The sequence below is a fragment of the Peromyscus leucopus genome, unplaced genomic scaffold (genome assembly GCF_004664715.2).
Source record: "Peromyscus leucopus breed LL Stock unplaced genomic scaffold, UCI_PerLeu_2.1 scaffold_1228, whole genome shotgun sequence".
In the NCBI taxonomy this organism is placed as follows: domain Eukaryota; kingdom Metazoa; phylum Chordata; class Mammalia; order Rodentia; family Cricetidae; genus Peromyscus; species Peromyscus leucopus.
In genome coordinates, this window is record NW_023504367.1 from 1,876 (window position 1) to 28,698 (window position 26,823).

General features: G+C 43.6%; 1 protein-coding gene and 1 pseudogene across 1 annotated transcript; both read left to right on the forward strand.

Moving 5' to 3' along the window:
* Positions 1–388: 388 nt before the first annotated feature.
* Positions 389–9,002, forward strand: LOC114687369 (phospholipase A2-like). The gene is made up of 4 exons (XM_028862027.2): positions 389–819; positions 4,389–4,539; positions 5,357–5,484; positions 8,818–9,002. Exons 1-4 carry the CDS (start codon positions 786–788, stop codon positions 8,907–8,909), a joined length of 405 nt encoding a protein of 134 aa, XP_028717860.2. The 5' UTR covers positions 389–785; the 3' UTR covers positions 8,910–9,002.
* Positions 9,003–13,131: 4,129 nt separating this feature from the next.
* On the forward strand, positions 13,132–25,764 carry LOC114687370 (annotated as a pseudogene).
* Positions 25,765–26,823: the final 1,059 nt, after the last annotated feature.

A 26,823-nucleotide genomic window follows, 5' to 3' on the forward strand; every position in this document is an offset into this window, starting at 1 on the left:
GCACCACCACTACCACCATCTGGCTACATTCCTAGTTCTTAAATGGAGTTTGAAGGCTGGTAAGATGCAGCGTATGATGAAAACTGTAGACCTGAGTTTGATTCCTTAAAGGTAGAAGGAGAGACCTGACTCCACAGAGTTGTCCTCTGCCCTCCACATGTGATCACAAGGGTGCTCTCTCTCTCTCTCTCTCTCTCTCTCTCTCTCTCTCTCTCTCTCTCTCTCTCCCTGTCCATCTGTCTTTCTAACTCTCTAACCCTCCCAGCTGACTCACACACCAACACACACACACATTCATTAATTAGTTAATTAATTAAAGATTAAATTTGTAACTGGATCTACCTCAAAGGCTGTGTCATGTTCTTGGGACATACTTTGCACTTAGTTTATACACTTAACAGGGAGGATTGTAGGGGCCAGCTTTTTCCTTCTTGGAACCACACATCACTATGAGCATTCCTCAGACCCAACTCCAGGATAATGTCTATAACTCTTTATGACCGCAAACCATCCACAGGACAAGGTCTTGGCCCTTCGCCAGTCACTGACTTGAGATGATCGGGATGTTGAGCCAGCTCTTTCTCCTCGCCTCTGTGACAGCACTGATTCAGGCTCTGTCACCATCTACAGCAGCTCTGCAGGTCGGGACTGTGTGTGAGGGTGCACATATTCTACTTCTGTGCTACACACACAGTAGTCACAGGGGCCGTGAGCTGACTGGACACTGTCAGAGCACAGCTACAGGACTCTAAAGAGAAGTCACTTGAGTCCTCCCCTCACTCAGGATGAAAATCGTTCTGCTGGTTGCTCTGCTCACAGGTAGGACCCTTGTACCCTCTGAGTACCCCCCATCTCCCTTGTATTAAATGCACAGCCCCACTGGTCACACGTGAAGTTTGAGTTTGGGGTTCCTGTTGGGGTCTAATAGCCTGTGGGTTGAGGTTCCATATCCACAACAGCTGGCACCTTTACTCTCTATGTCTGAACTCAGACGATCCCTTAGAAATGTCCACTACACTCACCGACCAGGCAGAGAAAGCCCCTTCTGTCTCTGTCATATTTCACTGGCATCAATTTACCTGGCCCCAAGGTGCTGGATATTTTAATTTTCTGTCTTTTAAAAATATTTATTTTATTTTATGTGTATGAGTGTTTTGCCTTCATGTGTGTCTGTGAACTTGGTGAGAAGTGCCTTCAGAGGCCAGAAGAAGGGTTTGACGGTTCAGAAGTGGGGTCATAGGCAGTTGTGAGCTATCATGTGGCTGCTGGAACTGAGCCTGGGTTCCATCCATGTACAGCAAGTGCTCCTGACTGCAAAGCCATCTCTCCAGCTCTTATTTTTTTATGACATTATCATGTGGCTCAGGATGTCCTCAACCTCAACATTATAGCCCAGACTTGCCTCAGCCACCCAAGTGTTAAGATTACATACATGTCTGATTTGCTTCTGCAATTCATTTTTCCCTCTATTTTATGGTACAGAGTTTCCTCTGTGTAGCCATGGCTGTCCTGGAACTCACTCCATAGATAAGGTTGGTGTTGAACCGAGATATCCACCTGCCTCTGTGTCCAGAGTGCTGGGATTAAAGTCCTGCAACACTATTCCCTGGCAACCTTGAACTTCTGATCCTCCTCCATCCCCCTGCAGAGTGCTGGGATTATGTAGTGTGTGTTCCACTGTACCTGGCTTCTGCATTTTAATGGTGACCAAGTATCCCACTGTAGACTGATTCCTGGTCATTTACCTACTCCTCAGCTGATGAACAGTTTGTTGTATCAAATGCTGACATTACAATGATCATCTGACCATTATCAAATGCTGACATTACAATGATGATCTGACCATTATCCTTGTCTATGAGCTGTGCATGGCCATACAACAGATTCCTTCTAATTCTTCCAGTGTAAAACAATCAGCATGTGTTGGCTGCTTCTCTGGCTCAAGGTCTCAGCTAGAACTGTGGTGAATCCCACTGCTGGCTAAGGCTAAGGATTCACCTGGGCTTGAGTAGGGGTGGGGCAGCTTTCAAACTCAAGAGATGGTTGGATTATCGGGTTATTGAACTAAGAGTTCAGTTTGTCCCTCTCTGCTGACTGGATAGTGTTTTCAGCTCCTCAACACAGGGACCACTGTAGATGTAACCTACCGTCTTATTAAATAAGAAACACAGAACCAATGCAAAGAAAGAGCTAAAATCTTACCCTCCCTCCTACAGTGGTCCTACCTCTCTGAACCAGAGCTACTTCCTGTGTGTCTGTCTTTTTATAGTGTTTCTGTTCTGCTTTCTCATTGGTTGTAAACCCAACCACATGACTGCCTCGTCACGACCTGTCTGTATAGACCTCCAGGTTTTCTATTGATTGGTATTGAGATTAAAGGCAGGTGTATCCAATACTGGCTGTATCCCTGAACACACAGAGACTTACCTAGCTCTACCTACCAAGTACTGGGATTACAAGCATACACCACCACTGCCCTGCTTTCCTATGACTTGCTAATAGCTCTGACCCCCAGGCAACTTTATTTATTAACATACAAATAACATTTATCTTTACATGGCTTATTTTTTTATATTACTTTTACTTTCTCTTTAAAGACTTTATTTTTTTAAACTTTCTATTTCTTTATATAACTGTCTATGTTCCTTTTCCTCTCTCTTCCAAGCCTATGTACATTTTTACACACATTGTAAAGCATTTAAAGTCTTGTTCCATCTGAATCTGTCTTATTGTGAATCTATTGCTTTAAACTGCAGCATTTGTAAGACTGAAAAGGCACTATGGCTGCTGGCTCTGCCCACCTCAGCTTCCCAACATGGTAGCGGTACATTTACCGCCAGCTCTGGGAGCTATGGTGGGTCTATGCTTTTATCCAGGCAGTGTGTAGCCCAGAAACCTTTTTTGTTTTGTACTAGCAAAGGCTAAATTCACCATGCAGCTTAATGTGCCACTTGCAGAGGCCTCATTCCTGCCATACTGCAGGTTGAGCACACAGGTCAGGAATCCACAAGTAGCTCAAACCGGCAGCTGCCGCTCATTTGAGAGAGACAATTAGGAAGCTGTTTTTAGCTCCATTTTAGAATCTTTTCTCAGGTTTTAGGTGGAAACTCTTGTCAACACATTGGGTGCCATTTGTAGCTAGAGTTTTCCTGCCTTGCCCACAGTCAGGACAAATCTCTGTCACCTGCCAGTCTCACAGCCATTCAGACCCGACCAAGTAAACACAGAGACTTATATTGCTTACAAACTGTATGGCCGTGGCAGGCTTCTTGCTAACTGTTCTTATAGCTTAAATTAATCCATTTCCATAAATCTATACCTTGCCACGTGGCTCGTGGCTTACCGGCATCTTCACATGCTGCTTGTCCTGGTGGCGGCTGGCAGTGTCTCCTTCCGTCTTCCTGTTTTTTCTTTTCTCCTCTCTGTTAGTCCTGCCTATACTTCCTTCCTAGCCATGGGCCAATCAGTGTTTTATTTATTGACCAACCAGAGCAACACATTTGCCATACAGAATATCCCACAGCAGACCACAGGGCAGTTCACAGTATGACAGCTGTCTGCCCTGACAGTGAGAAATGAGCAGGCAAGCAAGGCAAAAGGCAATGTCTATAGAACTTAATCCTTAGGGATAATCTTAGCCTGGTACAGTGGTATTCATTCATAATCCTACCACTTGGGAAGTGGAGGCCGGAGTGTTGCTAGAGTCAGAAGGTAGCCTAGGTGACAGGGCAATTCCCTGTGTCAAATAGGTAGATCTTCCTGCTCAGGCCTGGCTGCCCTCTGACATCCTCATGCATAGCACTACATTTATGAGTGCTCCCAAGGGCTTCCTTTCAACCTGTGTTGGGGCTAGCAAACACACACACACACACACACACACACACACACACACACGCACACACACCTCTATTCACTATTCTCCCAATGCAGCAGCTGATAAAAGTCAATGAGGAAGTGTCAGGAGAGATGGTCATGATCTGCTGTGGGCCATGATGCAGTTACAGTTATAGTAATTGATAGTTCAGATGTCACCCCACCAGAGGACTGATTCTCAGATGGGGTACCCTGTCAGGTAAGACTTTAAGGCCACTAACTCTGAAACTGTTGCTTTCATCTGCGATTTCACTTGTGCAAGAACAGCTCTGACATCTCCCCATTTACCATGAATTTTCATATAATGTGCACCTGTAATATCATGATTCCATCTCAGTCTTATGGGCACACATATATCCATGTCTTTCATTTGCTGTAGCAGCCTGATCTGAACCCTGAAGAGGATCTTGAGGCTGGACCTCAAAGGCTCTCCATAAGGAAGGTAGCAGGCTGGTATCAGACCCCTAGTAATGCCAAGTAGGATTGATGGAGTATGCTGTGCATTTTCCCATCAGGTGTTACTACATTCCGAATCAGCCCCCGAGCTGGGTGGCAGTTTGGTAGTCTGTTCCAGTGCACCAACCCTTTGATTTTTCCCTTCACGGGGTTCACATTCTATGACTGCTACTGTGACTTTGTCATCCTGAACAACTGGGAGGAAGACAGGTGAGTGATCCATCTGGGGGGAGCCTGGTGTGTCTGGGCTGGTGGGGATAGGACACAAGCAGACATCTCATGAGGCGTGAATAGAAAACATGCATATTCACCATAATCATGTATTTTGTTTTGTTTATTTATTTGTTATTTATTTATTATTTGTTTGTTTTGTTTCTAGACAAGGGTTCTCTGTGTAGCTCTATTTGTCCTAGAACTCTTTGTGGAGACCATGCTGGCCTTGAACCAGAGATCTTCCAGTCTCTACCTCCTGAGTGCTGAGATTTAAGGTGTGAATCAACACCTCCAGCATGTATTTTCCACTCTTGTCATGTAAAGAAATCATGTAAAAGTAGCCTGTATCTAGTGGTCCCTGAAACAGAATGTGTGTGATGTAAATAGTGGACAATGCTGGAATCAGGCACCAGACTAGGGCATGGCCAACCATCACAGCCACCATCAAAACATTAGCTATGACTTTAAAATGTCATTGAAACTTGGGAATATATAATTTCACTTTGTTGCTGCATCTTTGTTAAAAAAAATCATTTTGGATACAGGGTCTCACTTAGGTATCCCTGGCTGACCTCAAACTCAGAGATCCATATGCCTCTGCCTCCCAAATAATAATAAAGACAGGCACCTCTACACCCCACAGAAATGGCTTTCAATAAATATGTGCTTCATAAATCAGATTTTTGAGCCTGAGAAAGATTAATTGTGGAACATCGTGTTTAAGTCATCCTGATATGTTTGAGAAAGGCTGCAGGTGAGAACTGACCTCCTGTGGGTCTATAGTCCTCCCTTAGCTGTTCCTTCCTCTCTCCAGATGCTGCCAGACTCGTGACAACTGCCGTGATCAGGTCAAGAAGCTGGAAAACTGCAAATTTCTCATAGATGACCCCTACAGAAACTTCTACACATACTTGTGTTCTGGGAATGAGGTCACCTGTAGTGGTAGGTTTACCCTCTGGGACCCCTGGACTCTGCTTGGCCCTGTAACAGTGGCCTTATGGAGAGCCTGCTCCAAGGTCACCTCCAGGGAACTGCAAGAAAATCCACACATGAGGCAAGGGGTTAGGAAAAATTCTCATATGTCTGAGGGGTAAATAATAAGGAAACACACATGCTTTTTGATGATAACTTTCTCTTTACTTCAACTTAAGAAATCCTCTCTTGGGCTGGACAAGTGTCTTAGCAGTTAAGAGCACTGGCTGCTCTTCCAGAGGTCCTGAGTTCAATTCCCAGCAATCATATGGTGGATCACAATCATCTGTAATGGGATCCAATTTCCTCTTCTGGTGTGCATGAAGAAAGGTCATTCATGTACATAAAATCAAAAAGCATTTAAAAAAGAAAGGAAAGAAATCCTCTCTCTTAAAATCTCTCTCTGAAAATATCTCTGTCTCCACACAGTTACATCTCTTTACATACAGCTACATTTTCCACACACACTTATACAACCCCCTTTTTCTCTCTGATAATCCCTCTTGCTCTCTCTCCTGCCTAGCTATTCATGTTCTCTCCTCATCTCCTTCTACACACACACACTCTGACACACTAGCACACACACCCTCACTCACAGCCTGCTGTTTCCACAGTTCCTTCACACAGCTCTTCCTCCATGGCAACAGCTCCTTCCCCCAGCTCTACACAGCCGTCTCTTTCCACACCACTGCTGCTGACTCACAGCTAAGCTCTGAGCAATTACAAGTTACATTTTCATGGCCTACCCATTCTCACAATACAAGATAAGTCACATAGTTTCTCTTAGGCTAGTGATATCACACTGACCCACACACATAGCTCTAAGTTAGTTAACAGATAGTAAACAATTGGTTGAACCTTGAGCTGTCAGGGTCGGTGCAGAAAGAGAACTTGCAAGGAGCTAAGTCTCAGTGTAAACAGACTGTCCATGATTTAGCAATGACAACACCTGGTAATTAGTCTTTGAACATTTTCTGCAGGGGCAGTTTAGTCTGCTTTGAATTTGTTCTGAAGTTCAAAATTCGCTGTCTGTGTAAAAGGCTGTCTTTGTGACTGAGAATTCTATGTCAGTCTGACTAACGTAAAATATCCTAGTATAGTTTCTATACATCAAAATTATACAGCCTAAAGAGAAATTATCTCCCAAAACATCCACATCTATAAGTGTGTCCAAAGGTGGAATATATTCTTGAGATAAACACACAAGCAGTGGGAAAACATCCATAGCAGTTCTTATGGAGGAAATGTGGTGGTGCATGAGAGAAATTATTGACAGAAAACCACTGGTTCTCACAGCCAGTTACCCCATGGCCTTCAAGGTGGGGCTCCCCATCAGGTGGGTCTGGAGGGTCCATCTGTTAAGCACTAGTTGTCACTGCTGTACATTCCCACAGGCCTTCCCCCCCCAGCCCTGGTGTGGTGATATATTGTGTTCCAAATAAGTCTTGCCTGAGGATCAGAGGACAGAGTCAGCCACTTGATTAATCACAGAGGTCTAGCAGTGGTTGCACACACCTTTAATACTAACACTGTAGAGGCAGAGTATCTCTGTGAGTTCAAAGCCACCCTGGACTACTTGAGATTGATTCAGTCAAGAAGAGAAACAGAGCCAGACAGTGGTGACACACACCTTTAATCCCAGCACTTGAGATCTCATGCCTTTGCTACCAGTATTTGGGAAGCACACACACCATCAGTCACAGAACTAGGAAGGAAGTGGAATGGCTGGGCGGAGAAAGGCATATAAGGCATGAGGAGACAGGAACTAGGGCCTTTTTGACCAAAGAAGCTGTTTGGCTGAGGACTCAGAGACTTTCAATCAGAGGATTCATGGGGATAAGATCTCACCTTCTATTCAGCTTGAGGATTCACTAGTGGTGAGAAGTTTTTCTAATGGCTTCATCCTTTGTCTCTCTGATCTTTGAGCATTTACCTGAATATTTGGCTCCAGCATTTTATTAAAAGACCATTTAAAATTCATGCAACATCTGGCTTCCAATGTGGGGTTCGAACCAAAGACCTTGAGATTAAGAGTCTCTTTCTCTACCATCTGACCATGTAAAATTCATGCACACCCTGGGCAGATTTGTAAGGGACATGAAAAGTAACAAGGACAGTCACCATTCAGTGGTCATTTCCTTGGTCTCATTTGACCTTACAACAACCTTATCAGGTAGATACTAAAATATAGATGAGGTCACTGATGAGGAAGATGAGGAAGGCAGGTCCACTTTCCCAAGGTCATCCACTTAGAAGTGATGACATTTAGTTTTGGAAACAGATCTACATCATCCCAAAGCCTCTGTTTAAAAACATTTCAAGATTTTATGTATTTCTGGGGGAGGCATGCCTGTGCCACAACACAGGTTTGCAGGTCTGAGCACAACATGTAGGAGATTGTTCTTTCCTTCAACCATGTGAGTCCTGGTGATGGAACTCAGGTTCAGACCTGGCAGCAAGTGCCTTTATTCCCTGAGCCATCTTGCCTGTCCAAAGCCTCTCCTGTTAGCTGCTGTGTTATACTGATTCCATATTGACTAAACAATTCAAAGCTGAAACATTGGCTATAAGTCAGATACTGGACTAAACACCTGTGCAGGTGTTTATCATCCCCATCTTACAGGTGAGGGAATATAGTTCAGTGGTTAGAGTGCTTGCCTAGCATGCACAGAGCCCTGGGTTCCATCTCCAGAACCCATGAATTGAGTGTGGTGGTGCACCACTTTTATCCCAGCACTTGGGAGGTGGAAGCAGAAGGATTGTCTTAAATCATATAATTTTAGAAGTGGTAGTTGTTATTTGTAGTTTCCTGGGTTTAGGATTAAATATCCATTTTTAGTGATTTTTATGTACAGGAATGAGTTGGCATCCCATGTCTTCTCCAGTCACTCTCTACCATGTCTTTAGAGCCTGGATCTCTCTTGCTCACTAAACACGACACTCACCTTTAGACAGCCTGACTGACCAACACATTTTGGGGATCTGTGCTCCTCACTTTCCAATAGAGTTATAGATGCCCCAAATTTTCTTGCTTTTTCCATGGTCTCTGGGCATCCTAGGTCAGGCCCTCTGGCTTGTATGGCAACCACTTTACCACTGTGACATCTCCCCAGCTCACAACAGCTAATCATTTTATTATAAGTGTGTTCCCTCAATTTGGACAACCCAATGTCCTTTTGTGTGCTTTGTCTCTCAAGCCTAAGTCTGCACCAATGGGAGGGTCACTGGTTTCTTTTGGTTATAAATCATAGTGAGCAAACAGGGTCATGGGCTCCACTCAGCTTTTTCCTTGTTTCTCTCCAGAGGAAAACAACCCCTGTGAGGACTTGATCTGCAACTGTGACTGCCAGGCCGCCATCTGCTTCTCAAAGCAGAACAAAGGCATTCAGTGTTAGACTTGTCACCTCAGTTACGGGTAACACCATCGCTGCCTGTCTGATTGTGCTCACTACACACTGTGCCCTCTAATAAAGAACTCATTGAAAGAGCTTGGATTTGGTGATTGTATTCTCTGTCTGCTACCTTTAACTAGATCCTCAGAGAACATCATTCCGTCTAGCCCTGGAAATTGAAGGTTATTGAGAAAGATATTGCCAATAGGGGAGCACCTTGAGGAGTGGGTGATGAGCCAGGCCATGCCTTCCATCCCAGGACAGTTGGATGCAGAGGCAGAGGAAGGCAGATCTCTTAAGTTAAAGGACAACCTGGTCTAAAAATCAAGTTCCAGTACTGCCAGGAGTATTACAGAAAGAAACCCCTTCCCTAACCACAATAACAAAAGTAGAACTCAGCCTGAGATACATATCAGGGTAGGGACAAACAGAAAGGGGGAAAGATGGGAGAGATAAGACAGGAAAAGAGGGAAGGGTAAGGGTGGGGATGGAAGGAAAGAGAAGACAGAGAGATAGGAGGGGAGAGAAGAGAGAAATAAGTGTCATGGGGGCACTAAAGGAACATCTTGGTGCTAAAAATATTAGACTCAAGTGCTTCTTCTGTGTACTCATTCTAGGAATGGGGATATACAACACCAGACTGGATGAACAGTAAATGAGTTGAAGACAGGATTTCATCCCAGTGACCTTTGAATCTTCATTGTGCTGAAACACACATATTGTCCCAGTAAAGTACACAGCAGACTAACTTTCTGAAAAAACAAAAGAGAACACTTCATCTTCTCCACCTGTCAATATTACAGGACCCCATATGTAGAGCCAGGTTAATCTTTGGCTCTCTGGTCAACTGGGTTTAGGAATAAGATGTCTCATTGTCTGATTTAAGGCTACATGGTTCAAGGTCTTCTTTTCCTTTATTTATTTATTTCCTTTATTTATTTATTTCATTTCTTTCTTTCTTAATTAATTAATTATTAATTAATTTCCCAGTAATCTGCCTTTCCACCCCTACCCCCATTCACACTCCAGTCCCAAAGGTGAGACATTGCCCCTCCCAAGGTCAGGCCTAGTGAGCAACTGGTGCAGCTAGACCTGCATGCACAGGCGCAGTGACTGGTAGTAGCTGGCAGTGGCTGTCCAGAGTCCCACTGGAAGGGTAGGGGGAGCTTGAGTGTGGAGACAACCAACTCAACTCACCCCCTACATTGTTTTAACCACGGAGGATGTGAGAAGTGGGGAAAAGGAGATGTTGGGGTGCTAAGTTACAGGGAACATGACCGATGGCCATTCTGAGAGGCAAGAGAGCATTATGCCAGCAGACACTTCTCACCAGCCACCATGTGGTTCTGAGGAATGAACTCACAGTTCTCAGCAAGAGCAGAAAGTGCTCTTAAGTGCTGATCATCTCTCCAGCCCCTGCAATGGTTGATTGTCAGCTTCACACACTGGGTCTGGAGAGCCTCAGCTGAAGGATTGCCTGCATCATATTGGCCTGTGGGCACATCTGTTGGGCAATTGCTTTCTTTCTTTCTTTTTTACTTTCTTGTTTTTTGTTTTTTTGGGCAGGGTTTCTTTCTGTATCTCTGCCTATGCTGTAATTAACTCTGGAGACCAGGCTAGCCTCAAACTCAGATATTCACCTGCCTCTGGCCCCTGAGTGCTGACATTAAAAGGGTGTACTACCACCATCATCTGGCTACATTCCTAGTTTTCAAATGGAGTTTGTGGGTTACTAAGATGCAGTCTATGATGCAAGGCTGTAGACCTGAGTCCAGTTTCTGACCATTTAAAAGTAGAAGAGAACTGAGTCAGTAGAGTTTTCCACATGTGCACAGAAATGTTCTCTCTCTTTCTCTCTTTCTCTCTTGCTGACACATACATATTAATAAAATTGTTAATTAATTAAAGATTGAATTGTAACTGGATCTTCATCAAAGTCTGTGTGAGGTTCTTGGGACAGGCTTCTTGCTTACTTTATAAGGTTAACATGGAGGATTGCTTGGGCCAGCTATTCCTGCCTGGGACAACACATCCCTGTCTGCATCCATCAGACCCAAGCCCAGGAGCAGTGTATAGATCTTCTTATGACCTCAAAGTATCCAAAAGGAAGGGACTTGGCACTTTGCCAGTCACTGACTTGAACTGGTTGGGGTGTTGATCTAGCCCTTTCTCTTTGCCTCTGGGACAGCACTGATTCAGGCTCTGTCACCATCTACAGTAGGTCTGCAGGTCGGGACTGTGTGTGAGGGTGCACATCTTCTAGTTCTGTGCTGCACACACAGTAGCCATAGGCCTCATGTGCTGATTGGACACTGTCAGAGCACAGCTACAGAGAGAGAAGTCACTGAGTCCTTCCCTCACTCAGGATGAAACCCTTCTGCTGGTCACTCTGGTCACAGGTTGGACCCTTCTCCCCTCTCAGTGCCCCCCCTCTCCCTTGTCTTCAATGTACAGCCCCACTGGTCACACCTGAAGTTCTGATTTGGGGTTCCTGTTGGGGTCTAATAGTCTCTTGGTTGGGGTTCCCTCCCCCACCATGTTGAAAACAGCCAGCACTTTTAGCCTCTAGGTCTGAATGCAGATGACTCCTTAGAAAAGTGCACCACATTCACCAATCCAAGCAAACAAAACCCCTCTGACTCTCATATTGCCTTAGCACTCATTTCCTTGGCCCTAAGTTGCTCTGATTTGATTTTCCTTATCCCTTTTAATTTATATTGACCCTTATTTTATGTGTATGAGGCTTCTGCCTGCATGTGAGTCTGTGAACTGTGTGTGAGCAGTGTCTACAGAGGCCAGAGAAGGGTCTGATCCTCCATTACTGGGGGTCATAGGCAATTGTAAGCTTCCATGTGGGTGCTGGAACCGAGCCTGGGTCCTACACAAGTTCAGCAAATGCTCCTGATAGAATACTTCCAGAGCGATCTCTCCAGCTCTGATAATTTTCTCACATGATCTTATGATGTGGCTCAGGATGTCCTCCAATTCAACCTTGTGTCCGTACTTGAAAGTTACTGCCTCTACTTTCCAAGTGTTAGGATGGCATACATGCCTAATTCACTTCTGAAATTCTTTTTTTTTTTCATTTTTCTAAACTGCATTTCTCTTAGTTGCAATTTCTGTCCTGAAACTCACTCTCTGGGACAGGCTGGCTTTGATTTCCAATATTCACCTGCTTCTGCCTTCAGAGTCCTGGGATTAAAGGTTGTGATTCTACTCCCTGGCAATCTTAAACTTCTGATCATCTTACCTCACCTTGAAGACTGGTGGGATTACACAGTGTGTGTTCCACTGTACCTGGCTTCTCCTGCTTTTTAATGGTGACCTGGTATCCCACTGCAGACTGAATCCTGGTTATTTACTGACTCCTCAGCTGATGAACAGTTTGTTGTGTCAAATGCTGACATTACAATGATGATCTGACCATTATCTTGTCTATGAGCTGTGCATGGCCATACAACAGATTCCTTCTAATTCTTCCAGTGTAAAACAATCAGCATGTGCTGGCTGCTTCTCTAGCTCAAGGTCTCAGCTAGAACTGTGATGAATCCCACTGCTGGATAAGGCTAGGGTTTCACCTAGGCTTGAGTAGAGATGGGGCAGCTTTCAAACTCAAGAGATGGTTGAATTGTTGGGTTATGGAACTAAGAGGTCAGTTTGTCCCTGGCTGATGACTGGAGAATGTTCTCAGCTCCTCAAGACTGGGACCACAGGGCAGTTCACAGTGTGGTTGCTGTCTGTCCTGACAGTGTGAAATGAGAAGGGAACCAAGGCAAAGAGCAATATTTATAGAACTTAATCCTGGGGGGTCAACCAAGCAAGTTGTTGATTTATAATCCTACCACTTGGGAGGCTGAGGTCAGATGGTTGCTACAGAGTCAGAGGCTAGCCTGAGTTACAGGACAACTCCTTGTCTCAGATAGGTAGACAGCTTCTTGCTCAGGCCTGGTGACTTGAGTTTGGTCTCCAAGATCTACATAGTGGAGGGAGAAAACCAACTCCCCAAAGCTGTCCTCTGACCTCAAGTGTGTAGCATGACATTTATAAGTGCTCCCAAGTGCATGCTTGTGAACCTATGTGTAGCCATGAATACACACACACACACACACAACACACACACACACACACACACACACACACACACCTCTATTCACTGCTCTCCTGATGCAGCATCTGGTAGGAATCTAGCAGGCAGAAATCCAACCCCTGGTAAAGTCAAGTGGGATTGATGGAGTTGCTGTGCATTCTTGCAGCAGGCGCTGCTACACTCAGCATCAGCCGTTGGTCTATGTGGCAGTTCTGAAATATGATCAAGTGCACCATCGCTGGGAGTGATCCCCTGAAGGAGTGCAACAACTATGTTCTCTTCTGTCTCCTAAGAGGCTCTGACACCTCAGTGGAGTATTTCGAAAGGTCAGTGGTGGCAGACTGGCGTGTCTCGGTGGGGTGGGGACAGGACACAAGCATAGCATCTCATGAGGCACAAACATGAGACATGCTTATTCACCAAACATCATATACTTTCTTTGGTTTATTTGTTTATTTGTTTCTAGAAAGGGGTTCTGTGTGTAGCCTTAGTTTTCTTGCAACATTCTCATAAGGCCATGCTGGCCTTGAACTCAGAGATCTTCAAGCTTCTGCCTCCTGAGTACTCAGATTAAAGGCTTGCATCATGTTCCTCAACATGTGTATTTACCCGCCGACCATTGCTAGTAAAGAATTCAGTCCAAGAGGACCCTGGATCTAGTGTTCCCTGAGAGCAGAATGTGTGACATATAAATACCAGGAAATGCTGGTCTCAGGTACCAGACTAGGGCACAACCATCCATCACAGCTCCCATCAAAAGTGTCAGCCTTGGCTTTAATAAGTCATCACAAATTTGGAATATATAATTTTACTATATTTCTGCTGCTTTGTTTTAAAAAAATCACTTTTTTTCAAGACAGAGTCTCACTATGTGTCCCTGGATGATTTTAAACTGATCCATCTGCCTCTGCTTCCCAAGCACTGGGACTAAAGACCAGCACTGACCACACTCCACATAAATTGCTTTCAAAAATATGAACTAAAAGAAATCACAGATTCTGGAGCCTGAGAAAAATTACTTTATAAACACCGTGTTTAAATAATCCTCACATGTTTGAGAAAGACTGAAGGTGAGAACTGACTTCCTGTGGGTCTATAGTCATCCTTCAGCTGTTCCTTCCTCTCTCCAGCTGCTGCAGGACTCACGACCATGACTATGCTCAGGTCAAGAAGTTGGAAAGCTGCAAATACCTCATAGACAATGCCTACACCAGCTCCTACTCATACTCATGTTCTGGAAATGAGGTCACCTGCAGTGGTAGGTTTACCATCCGGGACCTCTGGACTCTGCTTGACCCTAGGTGGATTTGGAAGGGACAGGGAAGTAACAAGGATAGTCACCATTTATCGTTCATTTTCTTGGTCTCTTTGACATCACAACAACCTCAGCCTATAGATACTAAAATATAGATTAGGTCACTGATGAGGAAGATGAGGAAGGCAGGGTCCCTTGCCAAGGTCACCCAGCTAAGAAGTGATGGCATTTGGATCTAGAACACAGATCTACAGCATTCCAAAGCTTCTGTTTAAAAATATTTCAAGATTTTATGTATTTCTGGGGGAGGATGCCTGTGCCACAACACAGGTGTGCAGGTTTGAAGACAACGTGTCTGTTTTCTCTATCGACCATGTGAGTCCTGGGATGGAACTTGGGTTCAGACTTGGCAGCAAGTGCCTTTATTCCCTGAGCCATCTTGCCTGCCCAAAGCCTCTCCTGTTAGCTGCTGTGTTATACTGATTCCATATTGACTAAACAATTGAGAGCTGCATCATTGACTATGAGTCAGATACTTGACTCAACAAGTATGATGGCCAAGATTTATCATTCCCATTTTACAGGTGAGGAATCAGAAGACAGAGAATATAATTCAGTTGTTAGAGTACTTACCTAGCATTCACAAAGCCCTGGGTTCCACCTCTACAACGCCTGAATTGAGTGTGGTGGTGCACACCTGTAATCCAAGAGCTTGGGAGGAAGAGGAAGGAAGATTGTCTTAAATCATATAATTTTATTTTTTTTAATCATATAATTTTAGAAGTGGTAGTTGTGGTGGTATTGTGTTCCCCAAAATATTGTGTACCTTAATAAACTTATCTGGAGTCAGAGAACAGAAAAGCCACTATTTAGGCAGTGATAGCACAAACCTTAATCCTAGCACTCCAGAGGCAGAAATCGATCTGGGATCTCTGTGAGTTCAAGGCCACATTGGAAACAGCCAGGCATGGTGACTCATGCCTTTAATCCCAGGAAGCAAGCCTTTAATCCTAGGGAGTGATGGTAGAATGCAGAAAGATAGATAAGGCGTGAGGACCAGAAACTAGAAGCATTTGGCCTGGTTAAGCATTTGGCTGGTTAAGCATTTGGCTGGTTAAGCATTGGGCTGGTTAAGCATTGGGCTGGTTAAGCTTTCAGGCTTCTAGCAGCAGTTCAGCTGAGAGCCATTGGGATGAGGACACAGAAGCTTCCAGTCTGAGGAAACAGGACCAGCTGAGGAATTGGCAAAGTGAGATATCTGGTCTTGTTCTGGCTCTGATCTTCCAGTGTTCACCCCAATAACTGGCCTCAGGTTTGATTTTATTAATAACAAGTTTTAAGATTCATGCTACAGGTAGTTGATATTTATAGTTTTCTGGGCTTTAGGATTAAGTATCCATGTTTATTTGTTTTTATGTATAGTAGTGTGTTGGCATCATGTGTCCTCTTCAGTCAGTCTCCACCATGTCTTTAGAGGCTGGGTCTCTCACTGAACATGACTCCCACCTTTAGCTAGTCTGAATGACCAACAAATTCATACTCCTCATTTCCCAATACAGTTACAGATGCTCCAACATGCCTTGCTTTTTGTGAGGGCTCTGGGCATCTTAGGTCAGGCCCTCAAGGCAACCACTTTACCAACTGTGCCATGTCCTCAGCCCCACAACAACTAATTTTTTATTACAAGTGTTTTCCAACAATTTGGACAACCCAATGTTCTTTTGTGTGCTTTGTCTTTCAACCCTGAGTCTGCACTGACGGGAGGGCCACTGGTTTCAGTTTTGGTTACAAATCGAATGGAGCAGGGTCATGGGATCCACTCAACTTCCTTTCTTGTTTCTCTACAGACAAAGACAAACTCTGTGAGTCGTTAATTTGCAGCTCTGACCACCAGGCTGCCATGTGCTTTTCCAAGGCTTCATACAACAAGCAGTAAAACGGCATTCACCGTAAGACTTTTCACCACAGTTACTGGACACCTTTCCTGCCTGCCTGGTTGTGTTCACTGCACACTGTGTCCTCTAATAGAGAATCAATTGAAAGAACTCAGCTTTGGTGATTGTGTTCTCTGTCTACCAAACATATTTACATCCTCAAAGATGTAAATGGGAAAGACATTGCCTTTAGGGGAGCCCCTTGACGAGTGGGTGATGAGCCGAGCCACGCCTTTCATCCCAGCACTCTGGGAAGCAGAGGCAGAGGAAGGCAGATCTCTTGAGTTCGAGGACAGCTGAGTCTAAAAATCAAGTTCCAGGACAGCCAGGACTATTACACAAAGAAACCTTGACTCTAAACACAACAACAACAAAGGAAGTACTCAGCCTGAGATACAAGGAGGGTTATGGAGAAACAGAAGGAGAAGGAGGGGAGAGATGAGGCAGGGAAATGGAAAGGAAAGGTGGGGGGGTCATGGAGGAAAGGAAAGAGAAATCACACAAGTAGGAGGTGAGAGAATGGAGAAAGATGCAGTGTCACATGGACAATAAAGGATCATTTTGGCCATGAAAATACTGGACATAAATCCTTCTGCTGTGTGCTCATCATAAGAAGTTTGATGTAGGAAACCACACTGCACTGTCCGTAACCGACCTGAATTCAGGATTACATCCTGTGACCTTTCTGTCTTCACTGTGCCTAAATACACACACAGGAAAATTGTTCTACTAAAGTGCACAGCAGCCTAACTTTTTGCAAAAAACAAAACAGAGCTTCTCTACCTTTCTCAGTACCCCACAGGTAAATCCAGGTTAATCTCTGGTTCCATGGTCAACCAGATTTAGGAATAAGATGCCTCATTGGCTGATTTAAGGCTACATGGTTCTCAGTGTCTTTTTTCTTTACTGCACAGATGCCCAGGCCTCTGCCTTTCCACCCCCAACCTGATCCTCAGGCAAGTACCAAAGCACAAGCTTTACCCCTCCCAAGGTCAGGTCTCTTGAGCAACAGGTGCAGCTACAGCCATGTTTTTTTAATTCTTTTGTGGGGCCCACCACCTAGCTCCCAAATAAAGCACACACAGAGGCTAATTCTTAATTATAAATACTCGGCCTTAGCTTTGCTTATTTCTATCCAGCTTTTCTTAACCTAAAACTATTCCATATATCTTTTGCCTCCTTTTCTATTCCATATATCTTTGTTTCTTACTCAGTGGCTTGCTGTGTAACTTGGGTGGATGGTCCCTGATGTCCTCCTCCTTCTCAGGCTACTTCTTTTCTCCTCCCAGATTTCTCTTTCTATGTGTTCTCCCTGCCTGCCAGCCCTACATATCTTTTCTCCTGAATAGCTATTGGCCATTCAGCTCTTTATTTAGACCATCAGGTGTTTTAGACAGGCACTGTAATGCAGCTTCACAGAGTTAAAAAATGCAACATAAGCAAGAGTAACACACCTTAAAACAATATTCTATAATATTTCCTCATTTCATGTAAATAAAAATCAAGGTTTTTACTTTAATGGAAAACTACATACAACAAAAACAATCATGAAGTAGAAATCACATTTACAATATTCTGCCCAATTGTAGTTAGCATATCCAAGAAAATAATGCATTATTTATCCTATTGTAGTGAATCCAAAGTTTTACACATAATGTACTTTCTATTACAACTAAGAAAAACTGCAACTGTAACTATCAGGTCTTCAACTCCATCAAAGACCCAGAAGGAAAATATTATTTGAATAAGCAAAGAGTGCACTGCAAACAACTTCCAATACTCCAGCAATGACAGAGACATCTGACTATTTTGACAGTCACCCAAAGTTCCTTCTATAACATCGGGCCTCCATCTTCAGCCTACAGGCTTAGAGCATAGGGCAGACTTTTCAGTGAAGCAGGAATTTTGAAGGCCTGTCCTTCCTTGTATTGGCAAAGTTCAACAGTTCTTTTTCCTCTGTGTCCTGGATGTCCAGTCTGCACAGAACATTGTCAGCAGTCAGACACAAGAACAGTTTCTCTGCCCAGTGGCTAACCTTGCCACAATGAAAGCAAACTCCATAAGAAGTTTCTTCAATGCCCATCATCTTCTCTGAAGTAAATGGGTGCTGCCAGGAGCAGATGTGTCTTGTTGTCATGAAAATCTTTAAGTTAACAAAACTTTTTAAATGCCTTATCGTGTAGGTCTTTGAAGTATTTGAGGATCATCTATCTAAAATATATCTATTCAACCTAGACAACATAACTAATATATCTATAAAGTTGATTGTTAAATGACTAACTACTGACCTATGTTTCTGGTTTGTCTTACATAGTTTATGATAATAGCTTTCAAAAACCAAAACTTCACCCTACATTTCCAAATGAGTTGCATAGACACAATTGTTATAAAACAGTATGTGCCAGCCTTGGCTGGTGAGGGAGATACACCATGCAGACATGGTAGGCTATGACATGGCATAGTGGAAAATTATTCTCACCATGAAGACATGGCATCCATTTGGAAAGTTTTATTATTAAAGGGGGAGGAGAGAGGGAAGAGAGAGAAATGGAGAGAGAGAATGAGAAGGAGAGAGGGAGAGAGAAAGAGAGAAGTGATAGCAGAGGTGTGTGCAGCCTCATGAAAGGAGAGAGGGAGCAAGAAGAAGGAAGAGAGAGAAGGAGGAGGGGTTTTCTCTAAGAGGAGACTTTACGTAAGATGACATTGTCCGAATGCTGGTCAGTCCCAAAGGGGTGTATCTAACTGCTAACATTCCCTAACATTCCTCTCTTTTTGATTATTATAGAAGGGTGAGTTATGGATAGCAAGTGTGTGTGGGTGGATAAAGGTGCCAAATTCTCAAGACTGCCTCCTGCTGCTTTGGAGGCAAAATGGGGAGGGGGAATTCGGGAGAGGGGGTCACACAGTGGGAGGTGTTAGTGAAGAAGCATTCAGTTAGCTGTCCTTCTGGATACTCCTTGAGGGAAGTAAGAAGGCAGGTGGCTAGGGGAAAAATGGAATGTTATCATTGGCCTCATGAACAGGGCTAGTCATGGGAAGAGTGATAATTGCCACAAAGATGGGACAAAGAAGTGCCCTGGTTTTCCAGAAGAGGCAAGGGTGTGTGAGCAAGATGTAAGAGCAGGTATCCCTTTGAGTCTGGAGAGGTGGTACCAGCAGGAAGTTCCAAGATCCTGGGGGAACATGGCATGCCAAATCAGGAGCACAGGAGCCATCACAGCTGCTGTTTCTCTGGAGGTGGGGAATACCTCTATTCTTCCAGTATTCTCCTGGTTGGTATCCTCCATTGGTGCAGTGGCTGGTGGTATATCTGGAGGACCTTTTAGAGTCTGGCCTTGGCAGGTATCTGGCAGGAGGGGTGGATCTGTGCAGGAACCTGAAAGGGTTTTTAAAACAACTAGAACAGATTTACATCTTGGTGTCACAGCAAAAGCTATGGCTTTGGGTTAAAAGGTATGACATTTTCTAGGGCCTGGTTTCAGCCCAATGAAACACATCTTTAAATCTATAAGCAGAAGAAATTTGCTGAGAGGCTGTGGTTGAGTGAGTGAAGAAGGATGAGAAGGAACACTTCCCTTTCTTCTCTAATGCTAATCTGTCTCTAAAAGCTAGAACTATTAAAGTCCACAGAAAATTAAAGACTCCCAGACTGTCTGTAGTCAGTGCTCTATCAGTTTATCAAAACTGCATATATCAATGTTAAAACTCTGAACCTCTGATGTTACATCTGAAACCAGTTCATCCTGTACCATGAAGTCTATGAATGAGTCACACCTGCCTGTACTTTTAACAGGAAACTTATTAATGAGCTATCAAGGTGCTTGTAGCCTTAGAGTTGGGGAAGAGAGCTGTTAATTGGCAAACATCTTCAGATCTGAGAAGGATAAGTAAGTGAACAGAAGTGAGACATCTTTCCTATTTTCACATAAACAAAGTTAAAGCATCTTCTTTTTATCTAAATCACCAGGAGATACTAAGAGCAGCCACAGCAAAGTGAGATTATCCCTTGTTTGAATCTGGTAGCAAGGTGACCTGTGTCTAGACTCAGTGTGAGCTCTAAGAGAATGAGGCCTGTGAATTTCACATAGAGAACAAAAAAGGCAGCTGAAGCCTTGGTTATAGCTGATGAATTGACAAAGCCTGGTTGTCAAATGACACCAGAGATCTGAAAAGGATACATTCTACCTGAGTTAGTGATTGAAAGTGACAGATACTTCCCTGTTGGCTACCTAGACAACCTCCTGTAGGCGGAAGTTTTCCTGTGTCCTACAGTTGCTTGGTCCCAAGTAAACACACAGAGGCTTATATTAATGACACACTGTTTGACCTATACTCAGGCTTATCATTAACTAGTTCTTACAACTTAATTTAACCTTTTTCTATTAATCTATGTTTTGCCAAGTGGCTTTGTGGCATTACCTGTGTTGTGTCACATCTTGCTTCCCTGGGCAGCACTCAGCATCTCTCTGACTCTGCCTTCTTCTCCTTGTCTCTCTTTTGGATTTCCTGCCTGACTCTATTCTGCCTTGTGGTAGGCCATAGCAGTGTCCTTATTAACCAATGGTAGCAACACAGAGTCATAGCTTACAGAAAGACCATCTCACAGCAGCCACCCAGGGTCCTCATGGTCATTGAGGGCAGAAGTCTCAGGGCAAAACATCAGTCTTTGGCTGCCTGGCCTCAGAAGATCCAACATTTGGGGGGTAGGGAATTGTGGGAAAGACCAGCCTACCTTGTCTAGGCAAAAGTGAGGCAATGGGATCCCCAGAGTCCTGTTGTCCATGCTTTGAAAAAAGCCCTGGCAGCAGTTGAGGTGAAAGGCTGGTTTTGCTCAGCAACTGGTGCTGCCACTCTGGAGCAAGTTCCAAGTGGAGGTTCTGTGCCAATCCATCTTCTTTGGAGGAAATAAAGGTGCTGCCAGGAGCTAGCATGTCTCTCTATCATGAAGAGCTTTTTAATTAAATATTTTAAATGCCATATTCTGCAGATATCTGAGTATTTTAGGACTGTCTGTCTATTAGCTATGAATGGCTGACTATCAGCTTATGTTCCCTAACAGTCTCCAATATGTTAGCAGCTGTCATAAGACTAGGACTTATTGTCTCCTGCGAAGGCAGAGAGTCAGGGAAATGATCCTGAGAAGGCAAAAAAGACTGTGAGGGGAAAGATCAGGGCCAAATGGGAACTAGAGAAAAGGGGCTGTAAGTTGGTGTGTGGCCCAACTCTGAGAAAAGGATCCTCTTGGGGGATCGGAAATTCCATTATAGAATATATATCTTGTTTATCAAATTCCTTATTTATTATTCATATGCCATCATTAGCTTAAATTCTCTAGAAGCTTAGTGTTGAACATTTGGCAAAGAGATAGGTGTAAATCACTAATTCAACTTTTGTTTATCTGAACAGATCTTTTATGATTTCAAGTCTATTATCATATAGAGTATATTATAAACCAGATTTGAATCAAATATAGCTTTACATTCCTATCATCATACAAAAAGTACATTCCAATCCAAAATTTTTGAGTTGTTGGTCTTTCATAATGGCAGTTTTGTCATTATTGTGAATCTTAGAACAAACATCTGACATGCAGGTGGTCCTAGGCTATGCCTGTAAAAAGATTAAAAGAAGCATGATCATTAAGGGATAGTTGAGACAGACACCAGGGAGGTTTCCTTATTGCATCTGCCTTTTTCACAGATCTGCTCTCTCAGCAGGGACATGGAGTTTCTAATGACCCCTGAGTGGTTCTCATAAAAACAGCATTCCTCTCCTAAGGCCTTGCATAGGCCCTCTTCTTGAAGGAATCATAACCAGGGAAAGGAATTGAATAAGTTTTAGGTCAAGGTCTCTTCTATCCTGGAGAACTATTTTAGCTAGAGAAGAGAGTAATTTCTCTAAATGTTTAATAGATTTTTATAGGGCAGTGACATCTCCATCTACTCCACTTCTAAGGCCCTGTTGTTTTGACCTTTGAATATAGCCAGATCATAATCCTGAACGACTTATATACAAATGATAATTTTTAATGCCACATAATACCTCTTTGATTCTACATATAGAAGGTCAAGTGTCTTATCTTATTGTGGAGCCATTTTAGTTAGTAAATCTATCAATTGACAACTCAGGGTCCAGTTTCCTAGTATATCAATGGGCATTATAGGTAGACATTTTGTCCCCTATGCCAGGGAATTTCTCTTTCATTGAGCCCTTTTAGTCTGTAGTAGAGGCAGAGATAACATACTCTCTTCTATCCTGCTACAAGCTGAAAGAAGTTGTAGGAGGTCAATGCCCAATATAACTAAAAGACTAGTCAATGGTATGGAGGGAATTTAAGCAATGGGCCACTTATCAGAAACATGTAATTATTTGACCCAGCTGTAAAGACAGGGAACAATCCATTGGCTGGGTTGGTCTACATCAGCCTTCAGCAAGTCCAGAGCTCATGATCATTTGGAGCAGATTGCAGTGAGCAATGCTTTGACATATTTGCCAGCCACTGTTGAGATAAGTTCAAAGTAGAAACAGAAGTTAAAATTTAAGAACTTAATTGGAACTTTTAGACCCACAGATTTAGTAACTGGGAAGGGGAGACAGAGAGAAAGAGATGGAAAGAGAGAAAGCAGAGGTGCACACAGCTTCGTGAAAGGAGAGAGAGGAAGAGAGGAAGGAAGGAAGAGAAAAAGGGGGATGGGTTTACTCTTAAAGAGAATTAACATTACATAAAATGACATGATCAGGCCAATGGGTGGGTCACCAAGGGGCAGGTATGAATACTAACATTCCCTGACAACAACCTCAAACAAAAATAGAAACATACATACAATATGTTGTAACAAAATAACCTTAAATTTTTATCAGTATACAAAAATCCATTAAACAAGAGTAGAAACTTATATGCAGTGTATAAAATAACTTTATATTTGTATAAATATACCATATTCCCCTAAAGGATAATAAACATCCATAACCCAATAAATAACCAAAAGCCTCCAAAACCCTACTTGGGAATATGGATGTCATGTTCTCCAAACTGCTTCCTGCTGTCTGTGAATGAAGTATCTTTAGGGCCCCAGAGAGAAAATTTTGAGATAATGCAAGTCCTAAAAGACCAGCAGTAAGCTTTGTTGATAGGTATCACCTGTCAACTTTCAGAAGGTCTCACCTGTCAAACCTGATCTTGAGCATGGAGACAACTAAATCAACTCATCCCCAACATGGTTTTTATGCAGGGAAGACATGAGAAGTGGGGAAAATGAGGTGCTAGGGTGCTACTTTAGAGGGTACATGAGAGATGGCCAAACCAACAGGCAGGAGATTGTCCGACAGCCACCATGTGGTTGCTGAGAATTGAATGCCAGTCAGCAAGGTCAGAAAGTGCACTTAAGTGCTGATCATCTCTTCAGGCCCTGTAATGGTTGATTGTCAACTTCACACACTGGGTGAGGAGAGCCTCAGCTGAAGGATGGCCTGCATCATATTGGCCTGTGGGCACATCTGTTGGGCATTTTGCTCTCTATTTTTCTTTTTTAGTTTTTTGAGACAGGGTTTCTTTGTGTGTCTCTGACTGTCTTGGAATTCACTCTGTTGCCTCGAACTCAAATTTTTTCTGCCTCTGCTTCTCAGTGCTGACATTAATGGCATAAAAGATGTGCACGACCACTACCATCCTCTGACTATATTCCCAATTTTCAAATGGAGTTTTGGGGCTACTAAGATGCAGCCTATGATGCAAGCCTATAGACCTGAGTTTTATTCCTGGAACCCTCTTAAAAATAGAAGGAGAGAACTGCCTACACAAGACTGTCCTCTGACCATCACATGTGCACACAAGTGTCCCCCTCTCTTTCACACACACACACAAACACACACGCACACCTTAACTAATTAGTTAATTAATTTAAGATTCGTAATTATATCTACCTCATAGGCTGTGTCAGGTTCTTGGGACTTCCACTTGGTTTATACAGTAAACATGGAGGATTGTAGTGGCCAGCTACATGTCACTATCAGCATCCCACAGACCCAACCCCAGGAGCAATATCTATATCTTCTCATGACCTCATAGAAGTCACGGGAGAGAGACTTGGCACTATGCCAGTCACTGACTTGAGCTGGTTGGGGTGTTGAGATAGTCCTTCATCTTTGTCTCTGTGACAGCACTGCATGTCGGGACTGTGTGTGAGGGTGCACATATTCTACTTCTGTGCTACACACACAGTAGTCACATGCTCTGAGTGCTGACTGGACACTGTCAGAGCACAGCCACAGGACTCTAAAGAGAAGTCACTGAGTCCTCTCCTACTCAGGATGAACTCCTTCTTCTGATCGTTCTTCTTACAGGTAGGACCCTTGTCCCTTTAGAGTGAACTGCATTTCCCTTGTCTTCAATGTACAGTCCCCTAATAGTCACATCTGAATTTCTGGTTTGGGGTTCCCTTTGGGATCCAATGGCCTCTGGGTTGGGGTTCTCTCATCCCCCCATGGTGACAACATCTGTCACCATTACCCTCTAGGTCTGGACTCAGATGACCCCTTAGAAAAGTCCACTACATTCACCTACCAAGCAAAGAAAGCCCCTTCTATTTCTGCTGTATTGTCCTGGCACTAATTTACTTGGACTTAAGGTGCCAAGGAAATATTTTCTTGTCCTTTTAAGAAAGGACATGTAGGAATGAGTTTGCACCACGTGTCTCCTTCAGTCACTCTCCACCATGTCATTAGAGCCTCGGTATCTCACTAAACATGACACTCACCTTTAGCTAGCCTGACTGACCAACAAGTTTTGGGGATCCATGCTTCCTGCTTCCCAATAGAGTTACACATGCCCCAAGCAATCTTTGCCTTTTACAAGGACTCTGGGCATCCTAGGTCAGTCTGGCATGTGCTTTTGGCAACTGCTTTACCAACTGTGCTGTGGGAGTCCACAAAAGTTTCCCAGTTAGATCCGATCTTTCTTTACACAGCAGGGCTGCATTAGGGAATGTGTGGTGGTATTGTGTTCCCCCAAAATACTGTGCATCCCAATAAACTTACCTGGGGTCAGAGACAGAACAGCCACTAGATACAAAGGCTAGAAAATGGTGGCATTCACACCTTTAATCCTAGTATTTCAGAGGTAGAAATCCCTCTGGATCTCTGTGAGTTCAAGGCCCTCCTGAGGCTATCCTGGGTTTTCTTTCTGTCTCTCTTGCTATCTTTCTAATATATCCTTCTGCTCCTGTTCAAAAGTACTCTGGGAAAAAGTCGGAGTGAGATGGCCCCCCACACTGTGACAGCTCCCCAGCCACACAACAAGTGAATTTTTTAAAAATATAAATGTGTTCCAACTGTTTGGGCAGCCTAATGCACTATTGTGTCTTTTACTCTCAACCCAAAGTCTGCACAAATGGCAGGGCCACCAGTTTCTTTTGGTTACAAATCATAGAGAGCATGATTATGAGCCACACACAACTTCCTTTCTTGTTCCTCTGCAGACAAAACAACCCCTGTGAGGCCTTCATCTGTAACTGTGACCACCAGGCTGCCATCTGCTTCTACAACACTCCATACACCAAGCATTACAAAAGCATTCACTGTTAAACTTGTCACCTCAGGGAGTAGCACAATTTCCCTGCCTGCCTAGTTCTGTTCACTATACACTGTGACCTCTCTAAAGCACCCATAGAAAGAACTCGGCTTTCGATATTGTATTCTCTGTCCACCAAACATTTCTAGATCCTCAGAGAACATCATTCCATCTACTTCTAGAAGCTGAAGATAAATGGAAAACACATTGCAATTAGTGGAGCACCTTGAAGAGTGGGTGATGAACCTGGCCATGCCTTTTATCCCAGCACTCTGTGGTGGAGAGGAAGAGACAGAAACAGAGGCAGAGGCAGAGGCAGAGGCAGAGGCAGGTAAATCTCTTGAGTTCAATGTTAGCCAGGTTTAAAAATTGAGGTTCAGGACAACCAAGACTATTACACCAATAAATCCTCTCTGGAAAAATGAAGAAAAAAAAACAAACAAGAGGGAGCAGGAGAAGAAGAGGTGGAGGAGAAAGAGAAGGATTGAAACAGTTGAGGAAAGGAAAAGTACAGGAAAGGAGTGGAGGGTGAGGAGTGAAGGAAAGAGAAGACAGAGAGATAGGAGGGGGAGAAGAGAGAAAGAAGAGGTGTCACATGGGCACTAAAGGAACTTCTTGTCCCCCAAAATACTGAACTCAAAGTCATTCTGCTATGTGCTCACCACAGGAAGTTGGATATAGGAAACCAAACTAGACTGACTGTAAATGACCTGAAGGCAGGGTTATGTCCTGGTGACCTTCCAGTCTTCCCTGTGCCTAAACACACACCACAGGATGGTTGTCCTGATAAAGTACACAACAGCCTAACTTTTTGAACAAACAAAATAGAACACATCATCTCTTAGCTTTCTCTATCACGGGTTAATCTCTGGTTTCCTGGTCAACCAGATTTAGGAAAAAGATTTCTCTTTGATTAAAGGCTGTTCGGTTCTCAGTCTTTCTTTTTCTTTAGTGAACAGCTGCCCAGTCCTCTGCCTTCCCTCCACCAATCCCATTCCCACTGCTGCCCAAAAGTCAGGCCTTACCCATTGAACGGTCAGATCTGGTGAGCAATAGGTACAGCTAGAGCCACC

Coding starts and splice junctions, on each gene's coding strand:
- LOC114687369 (XM_028862027.2), top strand. CDS start 786: ATGAAAATCGTTCTGCTGGTTGCTCTGCTCACAG. Junction 4,540..5,356: donor AACAACTGGGAGGAAGACAG/GTGAGTGATCCA, acceptor TCCTCTCTCCAG/ATGCTGCCAGACTCGTGACA. Junction 5,485..8,817: donor GAATGAGGTCACCTGTAGTG/GTAGGTTTACCC, acceptor GTTTCTCTCCAG/AGGAAAACAACCCCTGTGAG.